The following is a 22,257-nucleotide window of genomic DNA, read 5'->3' on the forward strand; positions in this document are numbered from 1 at the left end:
TGCTGATAGAGTGGATATAAGGTATGGGAGGAAGAGAACAACTGTCAGGATGACTCCAAGGTTTTTGACTTGAACAAGTGGTAGGATGGGGTTTCCATCAACTGAAACGGGGAAGTCTGCAATTAGAGCAAGTTTTGGGTAGGAGAGGAAGATTAGGAGTTTAGTTTTGGACAAGTTGAGTTTAAGATACCTATTATACATCCAAATGAAATTATCGAGTAAGTAGTTGAAAAGGGATGTTAGAAGAGAGGCTGAGAAATTTGGTAATCATTAGTATATTAGATGGTGTGTTATGCCTCAAGACCATATGAGATCACTAAGTGAGTGATTATATTAATAAATGGTGTAGATTGGAGGACAGTGACTGAGCACTAGGATACGCTAACATTGAAGATCAGAGAGAAGAGAAAGAATGAACAAATAAGATAGAGAAGTGACTACTAAGGTAAGAAGAAAACTAAGAGAACATGATAGCCTCCTGTAAGTCACGTGAAGAAGGCGTAGAGAACTCACAAGTTCTTCAGAGAATGGGACGTTGCCTTAGTTTTCTACTTCTTTTGCTTTGGTCCCTGTTTAGCAGTGGTAAACCAGGTTTATAAAATGTAGTAGAAGGGAAATTTTTGGGTTACTTCAAAAGGATGCCAATTTTCTCATGGTAAAAGGGATTAAACTATTACATAGAATTCTTATGCAGGACACACAATCTCACCAGCTTCAGAAGAATCATTTCAGCAAATATAAACTTTCCAAGGAACAATGTAAATAAAAAAAGTAATTTAACTCAGAAATGCTAGTTTTGTACTTACAAACATGAAAATAAATGAAAAGTATTTAAGCACAAATTTCCAGATGATAGTAGCCATAAAATTGAAAAAAAAGGTAAAAGTTATGACTTTGGTGAATAAGGAAACTATTTAAAATTTAGCATCATAGTCGTTCATGGAAACACAATTATATATATACTGCTGAAATTGTTAAATGACAAATATATGTTTTTAGTTTCAAAGGAAAATAGCATGTTATATATTAATATGAAAGTTTTGAAATTTGCAGCTGTCTTTTTGTTTTACAACTGCTAATTTTGGCACACAATTTAGAAATATAAAACTGCATGTCCACGGGATAACAATACTTCCATACCTTGCTTCCTCTGTAAGACAGACACTTGATCTCTAAACATATTTTTTTAAAGTAAACAAAGAGTATATCCCCTCTATATATGGGGTTCTAATTTCATGAGGACAATCAATATGAGCAGGTGACACAATATTGTAAAGAGCACAATATTATACTTAGTCTAATAAATTTGTTTCCCACGGTATTTTCAGAAGGAACACATGCACAAAACTATGTTAAAGAAATAACAGCTAAAACTGGGGATTTCCATAAAGGCAGTAGTTTATAATTCTGTGCTGTTCTTATTTTTTTTCAGGGAAGATTTTTATTTCAATTTATTTTATAACATTAGTAAGAGCCCTGTAAGCAGCGAGTATTGGCTATTTTAAAAAGTGGTCCAAAAGCAAGTGAGTTGGATTCATTCTTCTGTGACATCATTTTCATTTTATTTATTTTAAAATTTATGTTAAATTGAAAAATTTAATAGCACATGATAGAAAGTTCAAAAGGGACAAAAGAGCACACAGGAAAAAATCTTCCTCAAACCCCTGTTCCATAGTCACCTAGTTCTTCTCCATAAATGCAATCAAAAATTATTCATTTATTGTGAATACTTTCAAAGAAATTCTATGCATATACAAGCATGCATATACTTAGCCCCACTAAAAGTCACACATAAAGTGTAGTATACTGGGCATCAGTGTTTTCAAAGTGCAGGTTGTGACCTATTAGTGGGTTATGAAATGAATTCACTGCAAAGACATGAAATGGAATGGAATAGAAGAGAAAATGTCAGAGTGTGCTGTTTCTTAGTAAGGGTAGGCACTGCCTTATGAAATTTTTGTTTCCAGTTTTTATTTATAGATTTATTGGTGAACTGGGTTACAATGTAAAATGTACTTTTTACACTGGGTCACATACAAAAAAAAATCCACTGCTACACACAATGATTCAAACCCTGTGACTCTTGTTCATGATGATGTATCATGAAGATCATTTCACTTCAATACATACAGAGTTCCTCATTTTGTTTGTGTTAAATTTATTAAAAACTATTTCAGATGACCATAAAAGGGTATAAAAGCAATATTATAATAACCCATGTACCATACCACCTAGCTTAAGAAATAAAATATTATAAATAAATATATGCACAAATAGAGTGTCAATGGAGTTGAAACTCCTGTGCATCCCTGAGCCATCCTACTTCTCCACCTACCATGTATGCCTCACTCTTTTTAAGGCTGTAGAGTATTCCACTGCATGACCATACCATAAACTATTAAAGTGCTTTCCTATTGATAAACATTTTGATTGATATTCCCAATTTTTTGATATATCAAACAATGCTACAGTGAACACCCTCATACATTTCACTGCATGCTTATTCAATATGTGTAGGTAAAAATTTCAAGAAGTAAAATTTCTGGGTCACAGCAGACATATTTTTTGCTAGATATTGTCAAATTTCCTTTCATAGAGACTCAGTCTATTTATATTCCTATAACCAATGTTTTGTACACATTTGCCAAAAGAATAGATCTAATTTTTATTATTGCCAATATTATAGGTGATAAATGATAACTTATACTTTTAATAGGCATTTTTCTTAGGAGTGAGGTTAAACTTTTTTTCCATATATTCAAGAACCATGCTTATTTTCTTTTCAATGGTATATATATATTTTTCTCTATTTTGTTATTGGGATTTTTTCCTATTAATTATAAGTACTCTCTTTGTCTCTGTATGCTACACATATTTTTATATACATACATATATGTGTATATATGTATATAATTTCATGTAGTCAAATTTGATAACATTTTTGTTTATGACTTTTAGTTTTTTGTGTTATATCTAGAAAAGCTTTTCCTACTCTAAGGTTGGCAAAAATTCTTTCATATTGCCTTCTAGTACTTATTTTCACATTTAAATTTTGAGTCATCTAAAATTTATTCTGGTGTAGGGAGTGCAGTAGGAAGAGAGCAAACTTTATTGCATTCTAGATGGCTACTCAATTGTCTCAATACCTTTGTAAACACTTCATGTTTTCCATGTTAATCTCAAATGCCATCTTTATCATATATTGTACTCCTATATGTATTTCAATCTATTTCTACTCTTCCATTCTAATCCTTTGTTTACTTATATACTAGCAGCACAGTAGTTTATTTACAATTAACTTAAATATATCTTAATATCTGGCAAACTTACCATTACTACATTACATTTTTTCCATATATTTTCAAAGTATTCTTACATGTTTTTTTCTCCAGTTGAATATTAGAGCCATATGTCAGGGTTTTGACAAGGCCAATTGATATTGTTTTTTATTGAATTATCTATTAAATTTTATTGAAGTATCTATTAAATTATAGATAAATTTAGGGATAACTTTATGATTCTGAGACTTACCCAAGAACAAGTTTGTTCTATTTATTTATGCTCTTTCATATGTTCCTCAATAGCAATACAATGTGTGTAGTACTTTTTGCTAATTTATTCTTAAGTATTTTGATTGTTGTTTTTGTTATTGTAAAGTAATCATTTATTCAAATATATTTTCTAATTGATTGTAGTTTGTAGGAAAGAGAACTTTTAATTTGGTGTGCTAATTTTGTACCCAACTAGCTTACTAAATTCTTTTATTGCTTGTATTAGTTTCTTGATTGGTCTTTTCAGACTTTCTAGATATATAATTATATATCCTGAAAATACTAATTCTACCTCATTGTTTTGAATTTTATTCCTCTTATTTTTGCCTCTTTTCTAATGATAACCATGGCTACCTCCATAATAAGTTTAAAGTAGTTGATGATAGTGGGTATCCTTGTTTTCTTCTTAACTCTAATAGAAATCTTTCTAGTGCTTTCTCACTTAGAATAAAACTGAATGTTGTGACTTTACATGATCTATTCTAAGTAATCATATATAGTATATAAAGATATAAATATGATTAATATTTATATCTCAATACATATATTAAGGATCTCTATCAAAAATTGATGAGTGACAGTATAATATAATGGGTAAATGCAAAGGTTTAGAATCATACTGCCTGGATTTGAATCCTGGCTTTGCCACTTACTAGCTAAATGACTTTACTTATCCTTATTGTGCCTCAGTTTACTCATTGTAAATGGGAATATTATTTGTACCTAAGTTATAGAGTGGTTTTGAGAATTAAACTCAATATTTGTAAAATGCTTAGAACAATGTTTGGCAGAAAGTAAATACTATATGTTAGTTAAATAAAATTTTTTTAATCAAATGCCTTTTTAGCATCTTTGCAGTTTTTCACATAGTTTATCTACATTGATCTACTCATCTCATATGATAAATCAGAGTAACAGAATTCCTAATATTGAACCATCCTTGCATTTCCAGTATGAACTACATTTACTTGGAGTGTATTATCCTTTGAATATATTGCTGGACCTTGTTTGCTAGTATTTTATTTAAGAATTTTGCATCAGTATTCACAAATAAAATTGGTATGTAGGTTTATTTTATTCTTTCTTTTTCAGTTTTAGATCTCAGTTTTTCTCAATTCTAAATTTTTCTTAAAAGATTGGTAAGTTTTTATCCATTATGCTCTGAAACCATTTAGGTAGCATTGAAATAATGTGTTCTTTAAAGGTTTGGAAGATTTTGCCTGTGAAATTCTCTAATTATGCTACTTTTTTTGGTTTGGGTAGTTCTTTTGCAATTTTATTTCTATTATATAAATTATGCAGTTTCTCTCTCTTCTGAGAAAAGTTTCTCTCTCATGAGACCAGTTTTGGTCATTTATATTTTTTCTATGAAATCATCCATTCCAATTAGATTTTCAACTATATCTTAGAAAAGGTGCTCAAATTAGTCTCTTATAAATCATTCAATTTCTTCTGTATCTTTATTTTGACATGCTCATTTCTTATTTTCTCCCCTTTCCTTGATAGTGTTATCTATTTTATTGCCCCTGCCTGCAAGAATTGGCTCTTAAATTTATTCATTAGTACTAGGATTTTTATGATATATAGTTTAAAAAATAAGTCCAGTTCAATCAAAAATGAAAGAAAAATTCATCAGAAACTAAAGAAATGAAAATGTTCAATTCCAGGATCAATAAATGACAGGCAATTTTAAACAATATGTAGTCACATATTGCTTAACAATGGGGATAAGTTATGAGAAATGAATTGTTAGGCATTTTCATCACTGTGCAAACATCACAGAGTATACTTACACAAACCTAGGTGGTACAGCCTACTACACATCTAGGCTATATGGTACAGTCTATTGCTCCTAGGCTGCAATCCTGTACAGCTTGTTACTGTACTGAATACTGTAGGCAATTGTAACACAATGGTAAGTATTTGTGTATTTAAAGATATCTAAATATAGAAAAGGTACAGTGAAAATATGATATTATAATCTTATTGGACCACCATCATATATGTGGTCCATCACTGACCAAAACACCATTATAGGGTGCATGACTATAGTTATGTTTTCTACATTGCAAATTAGCCTCAAATATTTTCAAGTCAATCATCTAGTACCAGTGAGGGAAAATGAAATGGCCACTCTCATGCTTTGCTAATGGGGGAGTATAAATTTGAATATAATTTGATAATATGTATCTAGAGCCTCAATGATAATAGCCTTGAATTCAGTAATTTTATTTGTAGAAATATGTTGTAAGGAATAAATCAGAAACAGACCAAAGATTTGATAATAAATATGTGTACTGTAGCATTTTTATAAGAGTGAAATACTAGGAATGTTGACATCCCAAAATAGGGGATAGTTAATTAAATGATGTTTTATCTACCTAATTAATATATTCAAAATAACATCATGATTTGATATCATGGAAATTACGTATGTTTTAAGTAAAATATCAGGTTGCATGGATACTTATAAGGCAACATGATGCATGGAAAAAAAGAAAAGATGCTATTTCATGAGAAATGTGACTGATATTTTATTTTGGGGGGAACTTTAGGGCTTTTTTCCTACTTTTCAGTAATTTCTCAATTTTCTTTTATAATATTTTTATTAAAAAGTATTACTTTTATAACAAAAAACACTAAAAGGATAGTCAAATTGCTTCTTAAATAGCCAGTATGATTTCACTTTTCTTTGCAGTTATTATTCTAAAAATTGATCAACTAGGATATATGAAAAAATAACAATTCAACTGCATGTATTCAAATTGTAGACGATTTTGCATTCTACTTCACACATACACAAAAAAATTTAACTCTAGCCAGCAATCTCATGAATTTCTCCCCTTTCCTTGATAGTCCTATTTTATTTTATCAAAACTTAAAAGATGGACAATGTGAAGAAACATGAATGGCTTAATATGCAACAATTCTCAAACCCAGAAAATAAAAACCCAAATGCATATGTCCTAATTATAGCAATTGAAACATCATTTTCAAATTCAGATGATAGTGCTGTCACTTTATTTCAAGCGAATATAGGCTCAGCCATATTTTTCCTATATTTTCTATGCTTTTTAAAAAAAAAATCTGTTGATAAGTTATCTTTGTTATCTCTCTAAACACATTAACTCATTTGGCTTCTTTCACACTAATGCATTAAAGAAGTGATTAATTTATTAAGATGAATTCCAAAGAATAAACTATATAATACTAATTTATTTTAATATCTATATCATTTATACTGTATTTAACTTCTATATTCAAGTCTGTTTTTATGTAAATATATCCATGATATATACTATATGTATGCATACCATACATTTACATTTATTATTTCTGTGTAGATATTTATATTCTATTTAAAAATAAAATAAACTGTTAAGCATTTTACTTTTCAAATTGGGGAGATGATAATACTGCTAGCAAAGATATATATTTTATATTTAAATATGTATGTGTGTCTACATATACATAACTACACACACACATACACACACACACACATATATATATATATATATATATATATATATATATATATATATATATATATCGGGGGGGAGAGAGAGAGAGGAGAGAGAGAGATCTATAAACCATCACGTACAAATGGTTGGATTTGACCACTTAAAAATGTTAAGCTCTACTTAACACACACATGCACACACACACACACCTGTTATCAACCTATTTCAAAAGGCAAATGACAAACTAGGAAAAAAGCATAGTATGTGGCGAAGGTTTTTTGTTACCTTTAATATATGAAATATTCTTGAGAATTCATAAGAAAATATAAAAATTCAAATAGAGAAGTGGAAAAGGATGTCAACAGGAAATTCAGAGAAGAATAGACGCAAATGGTCCATTAACATATAAAAAGATGCCCAAGCTCACTCATAAATAATACAAGATACTAGCAAGAAGAGATACCATATTTCATCTAGCAGATTGGAAATCTTTTTCATCATTTCCAGTGTTGATAAGGATATGGGAAAAAAGGCACTCTTCACATAGCATTAGTAGGTAGATAAACTGGTAGTTCTTTTTTAAGGGGGAAATTTGGTAATATCTATAAAAATCATTAAATGCAAATATCCTTGGCCCATCATTTCTACTTCTAAGAAATTATCTAAGAGGTGTGCAAAAGATGTGTACAAGGATATTAAATAGAGCACTGTTTTTAATAATGAAGGATTGGCAACCTAGATGTTCATCAACAGGGGACTGGCCACATAAAAAATGGTATATACATAAATAATATGATACAGCCACTAAAAAGAATGAGACAGACCTATACTACAAATATGAGAATATGTCTGAGATATAATATGAACTGGAAGAAAAGGTTATTAAATTTTCTACTGTATGTGATGCGTCAGACAATTTTAGAAATGATACATTTGTAAAATAGAAATATACTATTAATACTATCTCTCACGAGTGACACCTGAAGGATGAAAATGAAAGAGGGTATTTCACTTTTTTACTTTAAACCTATTTTGACTATTTTACTTTTCAAACTATTGGCTGATATTGCTTTAATTCTAAAAAGTACTAGTAAAAATTACCTACTGGAAAACAAAATATGATTTTGTTATATCTACCTTGATAATGGCTTAAAGTTCAATATCATCACAATGTATTTTAATTGTAAGAGTATTGCAGTCACCACAGAAGTGTCTCACCCACACACAGTAATTCCAATGACTTACACACTTCCTCTGATGGTGTAACATCTCCAAAGGAGCTGTTACAAAGGCAAGTGCACTGTCTCATACGTGGCTAATGGGTCCAACAGAGCCATTAGGATGTCCGTTATATGGCAGGGCTCCTACTGAAACCATTAGCAAGTCATTGCATTGTTTCACACACTTCCTTTGACATTCAGATGGTTCCTGAGGAACTGTTATCACTGCAATGGAAGAGTCCTGTATAACTTACACTACCAGGGGAAGATGAAAAAGCAAAGGAAAGAAATGTAAAACAAACAAACAAATTCCCTCCATTAAATGTACATGAATGGCCCCACATGGTCAAATATCAGAAAGAATAACTCTACATTTGGGTATAACTATTACATATCATTCAAGAAACCCAGGTTTTAGGCTAGACATTTTTTCATAACTCCAGCTATTCCCTTAAAGCAGTTCAGGGTCTGAAGATAGCATATACATGGCTATGATAGTATGGTGTTTATTGGTAGCACTTGTTACATTACCAGAGTTCTGTAGTATGCAGTACAAAATCAATAGGGAGAAGTACTAATGGATTTCTTGGTTGTTATGGGATTGTGTCAGATATTCTCTTACCTGTAAAGTTCCTGAGCAACACATAGGGAGCTCAGCTGCCCAACAATCATGGAAATCAACAGGGCTTCTGGGTAGTAATTGAAATCCCAGCTGTACCTTAAAGGGCTACTCCAATAACAATGAGAGATAAAATAGCACAAGTTAACCCTCAGCCAGGTCTGAAGTGCCTCAGTGAATTTCCTTTCACAGTCTTCTACGTTTAGCAGAACAAGGTTCTTGGCTATTACAATGTTGTATTATTTAAGATAAGACAAGTGCAAGGATTTTTACCTAGTTTGAAATGAGCAGAAAGTAGGCTGGACTCTGTTACGCTAGAGAGTTTCCTGGGTACCAGATACTTTAGAAGCCAAAATGCATCTCTGTCTAGTATTAGACAGAACAGACCTCATCTGATAGTACCTATCCCCTAATCTGTGCATAATAAATGAATAGTGATACATGACAACCACAATTGACATTTATTGAGCATTTAATTATAACAGATACACTGTGATGTGCCAAAAATTTAATTATAACAGATACACTGTGATGTGCCATTTAATCCTCAATAAGATATTTCCCAAAACTTTGAAACAGGTAATGTTTCCATTTGACATATGAGGAAACTAAGGCTTGAAGAGCTTTAGTTACCTGTCCAAAAGTACACAGCAGATAAGTGGCAGAACTAGGGGACAAATCTAGATCTACTTTATACCATAGCTGTTTTTAACCACTTATTGTCCAGAGAACATTGTTTATTTAGATTTCATTAATATAACCATTTTTACTTTAATAAATGGCTTTATATCCCTTGTGCTCTCAGAGAAAACTGCACAGATTTTATCATGGTACTAACTGAAGTGTATTAAAATTAACTTTTTATCTTCTTTAGTAGACCTCTTCAGGTATATGTGCCCACATGACACTGACTGCCCTTAATCAGGAACTGTTTAAAAAATCAAATGCGTGGGCTCCCAGAAAGCAACATTTATATTACTGACCTTACCCTCTGGTTGTAGCTGATGGGACAAGTGGTAGTTGGGAAAATGATTCTGTCTCCTTGGAATTTAGAAATTTCACTAAAAACATTCAGTTAATCTTAGCTTCTTTCCTGAACAGAAAAAATACAAACTGGAGTTTTATGGGGCATGGGGTTTTATGCTTGTCTTGAGGATAGAGATTTAGAGAAAGTCAATCTGCAGAGACAGTGCTGAAGAAAATGGGTTCAGAAGCAAAAGGCAAAGTCCTGGTAATTCTTCTGATTTAGTCCCTTCTTGTGGTCTAACCACATTCATGCCCTGAGTCCCATGAAGCATTTTTATGTCCTTTTAATAAGTTGTTGGTCGGGTGTGGTGGCTCATGCCTGTAATCCAAGCACTTTGGGAGGCCAAGATGGGAGGCTTGCTTGGGCCCAGGAGTTGGAGATCAGCCTGGAGCGAGACCCCCATCTCTACAAAACAAAACAAAACAACAACAACCAAAAAAAAAAAAAAACCAGAAAGCCAGGCATGGTGATGCATGCCTGTAGTCCCAGATACTCGGAAAACCGAGGCAGTAGGATTACTTGAGCTCAGATGTTCGAGGCTACAGTGAGCTATGATGATGTCACTGCATTGTTTTTTGTTTAAGCTAGCTCAAGTTGGTTTCTGTTACCTGTAATGACGAATCCTAACTAACAGGGCATCAATCTCCCCCACTAGACTGCAAATTCCTTGAGCTTGGGGATTGCATATTATTTATCTTTAATATATCCTTAGTCTTCAATACAGAGCTTGGCAAAGAGAAGGTTCTCAATAAATATTGCTTGAACATAAATATCACTATCATCAAGACTACAACTATAAATAATTTTGGGGGGATTTATACTTCATTAGTTACAGGTTACAAATGCTTTTTCTCTACCTATTTCTCTCCATTTATTTAGCTTCTGGATAAATAATTTCACTTTCATGTTTTATAACCTAATTGTTCTATTCAGGCTGTATGTGGAAAACATACTTGGAAATTGATTATTCAAATTTAGCTGCTGTTATAGTTTTTCCCAGTAGCCCAAATGTTTAGTCGAATGTAATAATTATTTGAGGGATACCTTAATCACTGAGGTTTATCCTCAAGTAGGACTGTCAAACTCTTCTAAGAAATTCCACTGGGTCACCTATCAGAGGTAGAGACTGGATCACCTACCAGAGGCTAGATGACCAGAAGTCTGATCCACTGTAGCATTTCTGTCTTCATAAGAGTCACACAAGATCAGAGAAGATCCACAAAATATATATTATCTCTCAGTTTATTTTTTTTTCCTCAGAGCAATACACATTTGCCATTTATTTACTGCCTGCTATATTCTAGGTCCCACTGCTAATTTTTTTTTTCTTTTTTATTTCAGCATATTACAGGGGTACAAATGTTTAGGTTACATATATTGCCTTTGCCCCACCCGAGTCAGAGCTTCAAGCATGTCCATCCCCCAGACAGTGTGTATGGCATTCATTATGTGTGTATACACCCACCCCCCCTCCCCTCCCATCTGCCTGGCACCCGATAAATGTTATTACTATATGTGCAGTTAAAACAGTGTTACACATGGATCACCACTGCTAAGTATTAAAGCTACAACAGTGAATAAACCAGGCCCTGTCTTCTAGTAGCTTCCAATCTAGCGCTTATTAACAACCATTGTGAGGACAGAAAATATACAACTCTAGCATTAGCCTATCAAGAGTAGTGATGTTGTTAGTAAGGTGAAATGGGAATGGGAAAGGGGGGAATGAATAAAGCATGAGGGCTGATATCAAAGTATCACCCCAGTGTCGACTGCTCACAGGTCCCCGGATGAAGCTGAGTGACTCTGCATTTTTCCCAAGAGACAATTAAGCATCAATAGATGAGACAAAGAGTTTACTTAGGACAATTTGAGGGAATGGAAACACAATGCATTAGTGTTCTGACACCCCTGTGAAAGCCTAGACATCCACATCTCCTTCTATTACATCATTGTCTCCCTTCCCTGTACTTCAGGTCTTTCAGTCCATGTGTCTCAGTACTGAAATTAAGGGTTATTTATTATAATTCTTTATGGGTTATAAAATGTCATAGACAAATTAAATTAAGGGCAACCAAATAGAGTTGATGAAATGTGAAAAAAAATAAATATTCTGAAAGGCTTGGCTAATTAATGAAATGAAAGAAATAAGTCCTTGTAGACATGATTTTGGAAATGTAAGTAGAAAACCTAACTCATATTCTCCTAGGATGGATAGAATTGTAAGCATCTTTGATACCACTTCTCAGAATCTTTCTTAGTTAGACAACTCACGCAAATTAACAATTTCCCCTATTTCACTTTTACCTCACATTCACACCATGAGGCTTAAATCATCCTAAGCTGGTTCATGATAATATGCCCATTTCCTCATCAATAATCTAAAAACCAGAAAGTATAAGAAGACAGAAAGAAAACAAAATGTCATTAATATTAATTGAGGTATAGAGATGGGGTGGTGTGGAGTCTGAGGTAGTGAAATAAATAAATCAAAAATATTTAAGCAGTTTTACTCTTTTCAAATGTAATATATGCAAACTCAAATCAATGAAATAGATGCCCTGCTAGGCATGCTTTCATGAATGGATGAGATCAAGGGGAAATAAATAGCAACATTTGCACACAAACACCAAGTTCAATTCATTGAAAATAACTTGTTTCCTCAAATTAATATGGTTTTGGAAAAGCCATTTACACGCTCATCTCAACTCAAACCTCTTCTGCAAGAATCTATGGAAATACTGAAGGCAGGCCAGGCTTGGCTGTCATCAATTAAAATCTGTGGAATCCACATTGGTGAAATCTTACCATAGCTCAAAAGTAAGACCCCAAATTATATTCTTCTCATTGTAGTAGTAGGAGTCAGAGTAAGACCTACAGGACTCTAAGCTGAGCAGAGAAAAGTTGTTCAAGTTCACATCTTGCATACATACACGATCCAAGGGAAGAAACAATGGCTATTTAGGAAACAATTTATTGCATTTAGCTAGCTGGTTTCTGAATTGTTGTTTTAGCACTTCCTCATATGTAAAACGGGGCTAATAATAGAATCTGTTTCACAGAGTTACCGGTAATGAGGACGAAATGGGATAAAGAAATGAAACTTGTGTTTAGAAATTTTGAAATGCAGATCTAATAATAATAGTGAACATGCATATTGTTCTTATGTTACAGATACTGTTATAAACCTTTATATACCAGCCCCCTCAAAATTTTGAGTCACTATCCTGTGGTAAGATGTGAGGACCCTCCCATAAGGTGTTTGAGAAGAGCCCAGCACAGACTGAGTCATGAAAATCATTTATAAATGTTGCTTTCAATATCCCTCTGCAAAGGGGCAAAATCTAACAAGAATAATGAAGGCAGAAGGAAAAGAACAACAATGCCCCCTTACTGAAGATTGACATACTATAAATATAGGTTTACAGAAAAGAGTGAACATTTTTTTTTTCATTTGAAGATGTTGCTCATAATTGACGATATGAATAAAGTGTGATCCTAAAGTCAAGCAGAAGCATCTGGAGGAAAAGACAAAGGCCATCTGCTAGGTGACATCGGAAAGTTATGACAATATCTGAACTAACTGAGTTAATGGTTAGAGCCATGCACAAAATCATACATATGTAGAAAGGCATGAAAGCCAAACCCAACCCAACCTGATTTCAATCTCTGCCTCCATGCTAAATTAATATTTTCCCATCCTAACTGAAATTCTGTCTCATCCTTCTCCCCAGCTTCCCCTTCACCTCCTCTCTACCATCAACATACACACATGAAGTTTTCTGGAGGAAAGCAAACCAATAAGCAGCCACTGAACTAATCTCTGACACGTCCACTGTCCAGGTCCGTATGTTGTTTGTCAGAGGAGTAAGGTTCCACTTTATGGTATAGGTGTCAGGGATGGTTTGAAGTCAAAATAATTTCTGGTCAAATATTTGAAAACACTTACCTTGAGTAGACCCAGCTTGAGCCTCCATGTCACAACAAACAGGAGAGAATTTAAATCCTGTAATAGCAAAGATTTTACTAATTAATCCTTGTCCAAGTCATCTGGGATTCCTCAAATTTCAACCATTACCCTTCATCCAGTATTTTATTTTAAATAACAGCTTTATTGAAATATGAGTCACAGACCATAATATTCACCCTTTTAAAGCATATGACTCAGTGGTTTTTAGTAGTTTTACAGTGGCACAACCATCACCACTATCTAATTCTAGAATATTTCCATCACTCCCAAAGAAACCTCATATGGAGGCACTTGTTACCTCTACTGAAAAATGGTAGAGCCTGGTGGGAAAATGTCTGTATTTTATATTAATGTTTCAACCCAGTAAATTTGCTATAAGTTTCTATGTCAGAAGTGAGGAGAGGTAGAATAAGATGTCTTGGCAATACAGGTGATCACCTACCATTCCATTTAGTATAATTTTGGTCATTGTTTTTCCTGATTGATAGTTGAAGCTCAGTAAACTGTAGTGACCAGTCCAAGGTCTCCTAACTTCTATCCTAATGCTCTTTCACTTACATGAATATGCATACATATACCAAATATGTTCTTTTCTCATTACCATACTTTACCTCCTACACTTTAGGCCAAAGTCAGCAATACATACATACATATATGAAAATAATCTAAGAAAAATCAAGACCCCAAGGATACCTGGTGATATTGCAAGTGTTATGGAAGTGTTATTATTTAGGAAATGATATTCTAACTAGTGGGCAACCACTCCTTCCTGGTTATGTCCTTGTGTCCAACATCCCTTTTGAACTGAAAGAGATAGAAGAGGACAGAATAGAAAAAAAACTACAGGTACAGGGTAGTTGGCTACCTCTCTGTCACTTGAGAAAATGCAAATTAGCCACTGCTAATAGACTAAGCCTTGTGGTCATGGTGATGGGGACCTATAAAATTCAGACAAACACAATGATAAGGAGACTAGATTAATGTGTTTAATCAGCATTAATGTGCTTTTCATGAAAGGATTTTGTTCTTGGGTAGGGACAGAAGAGCAGAAATAAAATAAACTAATCCTTTTCCAAGAAATCAAAAAATCAAAACTTTTCCTTTTCTAAAAAATTATAACAAAATAATATATAATTACAATATAATGATACTGCTGTTAGTACTTATTATCTAGCAAATGCCTGATGTTAATTCACTTTCTGTTTTTAAATCTTTTCAGTACAACATGGTTAATTTGAGTCTGTCTGTACATTCAACAGGTTAATCTGAATCAAAATAGAAAGCACATACAAAGTACGCTTGCTATACAATCGTTCATCTCATTGTTCATATATTAACATAAAGCCAAATTACATGAAATGAATACTTTCTATAATAAATCCCACTAATATTGCACTGGAAAATAAAGATAAAAATAAAAGGTGAGTCATAAAAAAGATATGCACAATATTGCTGATTACATGAGATTATTTCCCTTGGGGGTTCACCAAAAATAGAAAGCATTTTGCCTATCATTGTAAATAAATGTCTATTTGCCAGACACTTAGGTACATGCCTTGTCCATGAGTCCCTGCTAACTTGTATTTCCAATCTGCATATTAAATGAAAGAGCAGATATAAGGAAGGAAAACAAAGGAAAGGCTAAAACTGCTTTCTCTTTGTGTTTTACTTAAACAGTATAGGTAGTTTTATTACCATTTTCCCCATCAGATTTCCTTTCATGGTCAGTGTCAGTCAAGGACAATGCAGAGTTGGCCCGGCTGGACAAACAGGAACTATGCTCCGATTTCATTCCCCTTATCCACATTCTTAGTGCGTGGTCCGGTGAGGCAGCACCCTCTGTCTCTGTGTCCACATCAGATCCCATCTCTAGCTGGTAGCCATGCCGAGAAACACTGTGCATTTCTGTTTGGTAGCCAGAGCACAGAGTATGAGAAGTTTCACAGAATTCCATCTCTGAGAAGGAAAAAAGTTCAGAGACAAAGTTTAGAAATGTGAAGAAATACTCGATAAAATTTTACTTTTTGCCCTCATCTCCCCCTCCCCCATTGCTAGTAATTATGTGTTTTTGCAAAGTTAGAATTCTGGCCTTTTATTTATGGGAGCTAGGCTTCTGTGCTTATTTTGCACTTCTGTAGCTTAAAATTATGCTCCTGTTGATTCTTACAAGGTTCTGGAAAAAGCATGCCCAAAATAGCTTTATAGCTACAATTTTAGGTTGCACAAAATGTAATGAAATAAGTGAGTGCAGAGGAGTGTAAAGTGTAGAGAGCTGTCCTTTAAAAGACATTTCTCTTCTAGGTAGAATATATATGATCTGTGGAGCATACCTATGCTTAAATATTAAAATTATTTGCTTTTCTAAGTATTTCATACACACTGGAGTTGAGAATAAATAATTCAATGTGAAAACTGAGAAAAATAACATTTAGCTCAAATACACTTTTCCAAAGTATTTTCCTAAAACACATTAATTTAAACTCTAAAATTATGAGTACTGAATATCATTATTTTTCATTGTTTCCAAAGGAGTTTAAGGTCTACTTTATGCTAATTATTCTATTTAATTCATTCTTTCAATTAATATATAAAAATATTCAGTCATATATCATATCTTGGCATACTTCATGGTTTGGATTTTACCCTCCTTTCCCCCCAGATCTTAGAATCATAAAATGTTTAGACTCTTAAAGATGATGTAACAAATCCCCTCTTTTTACAGTTGAGGAAAATAAACTTTAGACAATAGATATTATTTGTCTATAGCACACATCAGATAGCAACAGAGTCCTTTTTCTTATAACACCCATCTGGGCATGGTTTCTGCTAGACACCAATGAAGTCCCATCAACTTACTACATGAATATCAGGCATTCAGTCTTACAGTCAGTTTTAGATTCTATTATGGTAAGGTGTCAAAAAAGGGAAAAGATGTTTTAACAATCCCTAATAAGTTAATGAAAAATGACCACATGCCAAGACATATCACCTGAAATGTCCATGTAATACTTAGATAAGGTAATCTGGAGATGTAGTACACTATATAGGATTTTCTCAGACTGACATCAGAGACAGGGTATGTCGTTTGGCCAGGAAGAAGCTTAACTGAGTGCATCTAATCCCTAGCACATTATCGATAAAATGCAAACCCTGACATGAATTTAATTCTTTGAATACAGAAAGTCCTGGATCTTAGACAATATACTAAAGACTGCAGAATGTGAATATATTTTTAAAAATAACTATTTTTGTGACATATAATTGCCAAATAAAAGTTTAACAAATCAAGTCTTAATGCTTATTTAATAGCCATTAGATGCCTAGCACTGTGCTTTGTGAAATAGATATTGTAGGCAAATAAAGCTACTAAAATGTATTAGGAAAATTCAATTAAAGTGAACTTATTCAGAGTTATAAATCACTGCTGAGTATGTTACTTTATGACTCTTGTGATGAATGTCTTTAAGAGTAATTCTGTTTTTTTACAAAAACTTGTCTAAATACCAAAGTAGTGATGTTTAAAAAACAGACATGGTTTGCATTTATCAAATATAAAAGTTTATCAAACCATACTTCTCCTTGCCATAAGGGTAAAAGTAAATATCCATTTTGCCCAATATAAATCTTAGTGATCTAGAATTTTGGGATAGGCTAATATTCATGCCTCTTAATTTCACAATGTTTCATTATCCAATCCTACTGTGCAGTTGTTGCTACAGCAACCTGGTAATGAACCTGTCAGCTTTAAGCTGTAAGAAATGAATTTTATATAGGCCGGCATTCACAACTTCCTTCATTCCCCTAGACCAGGGGTTCTCAAACTTGTCTACTTCAGAATCGACTAGAAGGCTTGTCAAAACATAGATTGCTGCACCCTACTCCCACCTATAATACCCTCTAGTTTCAGTTTCTGTTTCAGAAAGTGTGGTGTAGAGCCAGTAGGGCATTCCAAACAAATTCCCTGGTGAGGCCCATGCTTCTGGTCCAGGGACCACACTTTGAAAACTACTGCCCTAGAGATTTCTCTGAAGTCAATGGGAGCCAGGAAAAGGGGAGTAGTGAGGGTACAATCTTATCATGGCATTACCACATATTTTGCTGTACCAGCTCTAATTCTATTTAAAGACACAATAAAGAAATCTTCTGCTCTGAATTGCTGTGAAGTGCCTCCATTTATTTTCCAGGGATTCAGGGCACTAATTAGAAAATTTACTTCCCAAAGCACAGACTTGCATTTAGTTATACAATGGCACATGAAATATAGTTTTCCAAAGATTTTAATTAATGTAAGCATCTGAGTCATGACATTCATTCGAAAATAAGCAAATAAAAATAAATACATGACCAATTTGTCATCCTAGATTAATAAAACACTAAATAGGTTTTTTTTTTTTTAAAAAAAGAGAGCACTGACAGATATAAGCAGATTCTATTTTTATTAAAGAGATTTTTTCCCATCCAAAAGGAAATTTGAACATGGATTTGTTCCCTTCTAAGGAAACGTTGTACAATATGATCAAAAATTGCATAGGATGAACAATTTATTTTCTATTGAAACTATACCTTGATTTGAATACAAAGACTAAATCAAAACTTCTCTAATTACATACAGTAAAAGTACACTTCCTTGTCAATCTATAATTTAAAAACTAACAATCCAAGTAAGCTATCACTTGCTCTTTTTTTAAAGTGGTAAAACACAAAAGAAAGAAGGAGACAGAGAGAGAAAGAGAAAAAAGAAGAAATTTTTAAAAAAGAAAAAGAAAAGAAAGGAAAGATTCACTTATTTATAGTAAGTGATGTTCATTGAACTGTCTCACTTCCCTTTCTTGAAATCAGTGCTACCATTGTAAAATATTTCCTTAAATACACAAAAGTGTTGGTGGTGCTCAAAATTCCCATAGGATGCATTATCTATAAAGCACTTACAATTCACCTTAAGTGGTTGTTTTCTAGCCTTGCACATATCACCTTATTACCTAAAATACTACATATTCCCTAGAGAAGATAAAGTTCAACTGGATTTATTATAGACCTATTCTTACAAAAAAAAACTAGTCATGAGAGAAATATTAAGTACTGGTGCCATAAGAAACCACATTTCAAGAATAAACAGTTATAGATGTGGCCAAGTGAATGATGTACTTGCAATCTTATAAACATGTATTTAATTTTTATTCTAAGGGAAATATATTTTGTAGCCTTGCAAGAGAAAAACTCTGAGAAGATTAATAGAGTTGAAATCCAATTTTTTAAATGGGCAAAAGGTTTAGAGAGACACATAACAAGAAAGATGTAGGAATAGCTAATAAGCAAATGAAAAGATGCTGAGCATCATTGTTACCAGGAAAATGAAAACTAAAACCCCAATGAGATACCACTACACACCTACTAGAATGGCTAAAATGAAATTCTAACCATATCAAGTATTATGATGACAAGGATGGGGAAAACTACAATTCTTATATACTGGTGTGAGAAAGCAAAATGGTACAACCACTTTGGAAAACAGTTTCCTAAAAGGTAAAACTATACTTACCAGGAGAGCAATTGCACACTTGGACATTTATCCCCCCAAAATGAAAATTTCTGTCTATACAAAAAGCCTGTAAAAGTTTTTTGTTTTGTTTTGTTTTTTGACACAGAGTCTCATTCTGTTGCCCTGGGTAGAGTGCAGTGGTGCAGTGCTATCATCATAGCTCACTGCAACCTCAAACTCCTGGGCTCAGGGGATCCTCCTGGTTCAGCTTCCTGAGTAGCTCAGACTAGAGGCATGGGCCACAATGATGCCTGGTTAATTTTTCTGTTTTTAGTAGAGATGGGGTCTCACTCTTGCTCAGGCTGGTCTTGAACTCCTGAGCTCAAGAGATCCTCCCACCTTGGCCTCCCAGAGTGCTAAGATTACAGGCGTGAGCCACTGCACCTGGCCTCTGTACGAGTTTTTTATAGCAGTAACTAACAGCTAAAAAGTAGAAAGGCCTAAATGTCTATGAATAGGTGAAAAGGTAAACCACACAATGGAATATTACTCAGTCCTAAAAAGGAATGAACTATTGATGCATAACAACATGATGGACTTCAAAACGACTATGCTGACTAAAAAAAGTAGACAAAAAGGCTACATACTGTATGCTTCCATTTTTATAAAATTCTAGAAAATGCAAACTAATCTTTAGTGACAGAAAGCAGATAAGTGGTTGTCTGGGGAAGAGGTTGGAGAGAGAGATGGATAACAAAGTAACACAAGGAAACTTTGGGGGTGGTCTAAATGTCTGTTATCTTGATTGTAGTGATAATTTCATAGGTATATACATACCAAAGTTTACCATGATACATTTGAAGTATGTGTTGTTTATTGTACTTCAATTATACCTCTATAAAGTTTTTTTAGTGAATGGTACACCACTAGATACTAAAATAATGAGGAGACTTAGAATCAGTCAATTTTCATAGGTGGATCCAAGGGTCTCAGAGCTAGAAGGAGGTTCTGCTCTTTTCACCCTGGTGGAATAAAGTACACATAACATGAATGAAAATAGAGTCAAAATGTTATCTTGCTTATATCTAAGCCAAGAGGCCATCAAGACTAACTGATGCATGATTTCTCAGTGATCTCCTAGGGAGCACTTTTGTCCTAGGGACATACAGTTGAAAGCCAAATATGGGGCGGGGAGAACTAAAGATGAAACTGATCACTGCTAAGATTTCAGCAGCTAAGGAAACATCTTATATATACTTGGGGATCATGAGACTAAGCTGAGTGATTCTGGCACATAGGATCACCTTTAGCATCTATTAATATTAATCAATTAAGATTTTTTGAAAATGCTATGAAGTGCTAAATAAAGTGAACTGCTGTACTTTCTCTCTGAATCTAGGGATTGATCTTTAGGTGTTCAGCCTGGGGACACTACTTATCCAAACCTGAAAGGGAAAATAATAGCTATATCAGTGTTTATCAAGAAATGCCATTTCTGTGTTCCTGATAAGCTCAAGACTTTATTTTTCTTTAAATTCTACCCATCCATGCTTCCTCTTAAAAGGGTGCTCTAAAACATCATGCTCCAAATAAATAATTGGAAGTCAAGACGTGTGATTAACTTTAGCCATGACCTGGGAAATTTGGGATACAACTTTTAAAGAGTGTAGTCCATTTTCAACATAAAGGAGGGGTAGGGGATAAAATTATTAACTTTAATTACTGTGACTCATAACAACCCTTGTGAATTCTATGCACAAGAAGATGTTATTAATTAGCCATGTGATTTTTGGATAAGTCACTTAACATCTTGGGGCCTCAGTTTACACATTTGTAAAACATATGAGTTCAACTAGAAATAAATCTCTAAGTAACTGCCTTGTTCTAAAATTCTATAATTATAATCTGAACCTTCCATGGCAAAATGTGGAGTGGTCAATATTTTCAAATGGCAAAAGAGTGGTCTTGTGAATCAAGGTGCTATTCATACTTCTGTTGTGAAGGATAATCACACGTTAGTTAAATAAGATGCTGTTCATGATTACAAGCCTTGCTATATTAAAGTATTAATACAGCCTAGGTATGCACTGTGAATTGCAAGATTATTGATGTTAATAGATAAAGTACCTTAAATGTAAAATGTAAAACTATAACTGAGTAACTGGTTACTCATCAAACATAAAATTATCAGTTTACAAACATGGCTATTGCAAACAGACTCTAGGGCATAATTACTAAAATTCACACAATTAAAAAATATTATTGACCCACTAATAATTCATTACTGGCTCCAGGGAAAAATGCAATGGATTATTACAGTCGTAAGCAGGAAATATAACGAAAGAAAGAAGTGAGTAACACCAAATAAGAGACAAAGAATTTTTACTACTGGGTACCATTTTGTATTTCTCAGTTTGGGGGCTTTGAAAAGAAAATGATATCAAATTGTCAAACAAATCAGTTCATGTAAGTTTACTTAAACACAGCTTCACTGAACACCCACTCAATTTCAAGTCAAGAAAACAAAACAAAATAGTCTTCTCTGATTTTTCTTCATCTTAGTCCCATTTAATATCCTCCTCTCTTCGTGAAAAAAGCTTTATTACATGCAAAGCGCTCTGCTAGGCAGTGAGCAGAGCGAATTAACAGGACCATGTCATGTCCTTTGGGAAGTTCCACAGAGAGTCTTTTTAAAGGCCCTGATGATAACAAAGTAATAAATGCGCACCGCCCAAACCCGACTTTTATTTTTCTGCTGAGGGCTCATCAGCCTTTTCTGGGACACAGGACTGAGAGATGGAATGCAAGACTGGGGCCTATGGTTATCAGAGGACTTAAATAAAATAACTAAGCTTCCAGAAGCCTAATCTCCTGTTCACAGTTCCAAATGCACCCATTATCTCAGGACTCAGGACCTACTAATTATGCCT

At 33.6% G+C, this 22,257-nt stretch overlaps 1 protein-coding gene across 1 annotated transcript in view; it reads right to left on the reverse strand.

Annotated features, from left to right (window-relative positions):
• The window catches only part of TENM1 (teneurin transmembrane protein 1), a 523,494-nt gene that overhangs the window by 440,357 nt on the left and 60,880 nt on the right, over nt 1–22,257 (reverse strand). Inside the window, exons 2-3 of the mRNA XM_045538891.1 lie at nt 15,544–15,804; nt 13,828–13,884 (exon numbers count right to left, since the gene is read on the reverse strand). Of these exons, the coding sequence (XP_045394847.1) occupies nt 13,828–13,884; nt 15,544–15,804 (318 nt within the window). The remainder of the gene's footprint in view (nt 1–13,827; nt 13,885–15,543; nt 15,805–22,257) is intronic.

This window comes from Lemur catta, chromosome X (genome assembly GCF_020740605.2).
Source record: "Lemur catta isolate mLemCat1 chromosome X, mLemCat1.pri, whole genome shotgun sequence".
Taxonomy (NCBI): Eukaryota; Metazoa; Chordata; class Mammalia; order Primates; family Lemuridae; genus Lemur; species Lemur catta.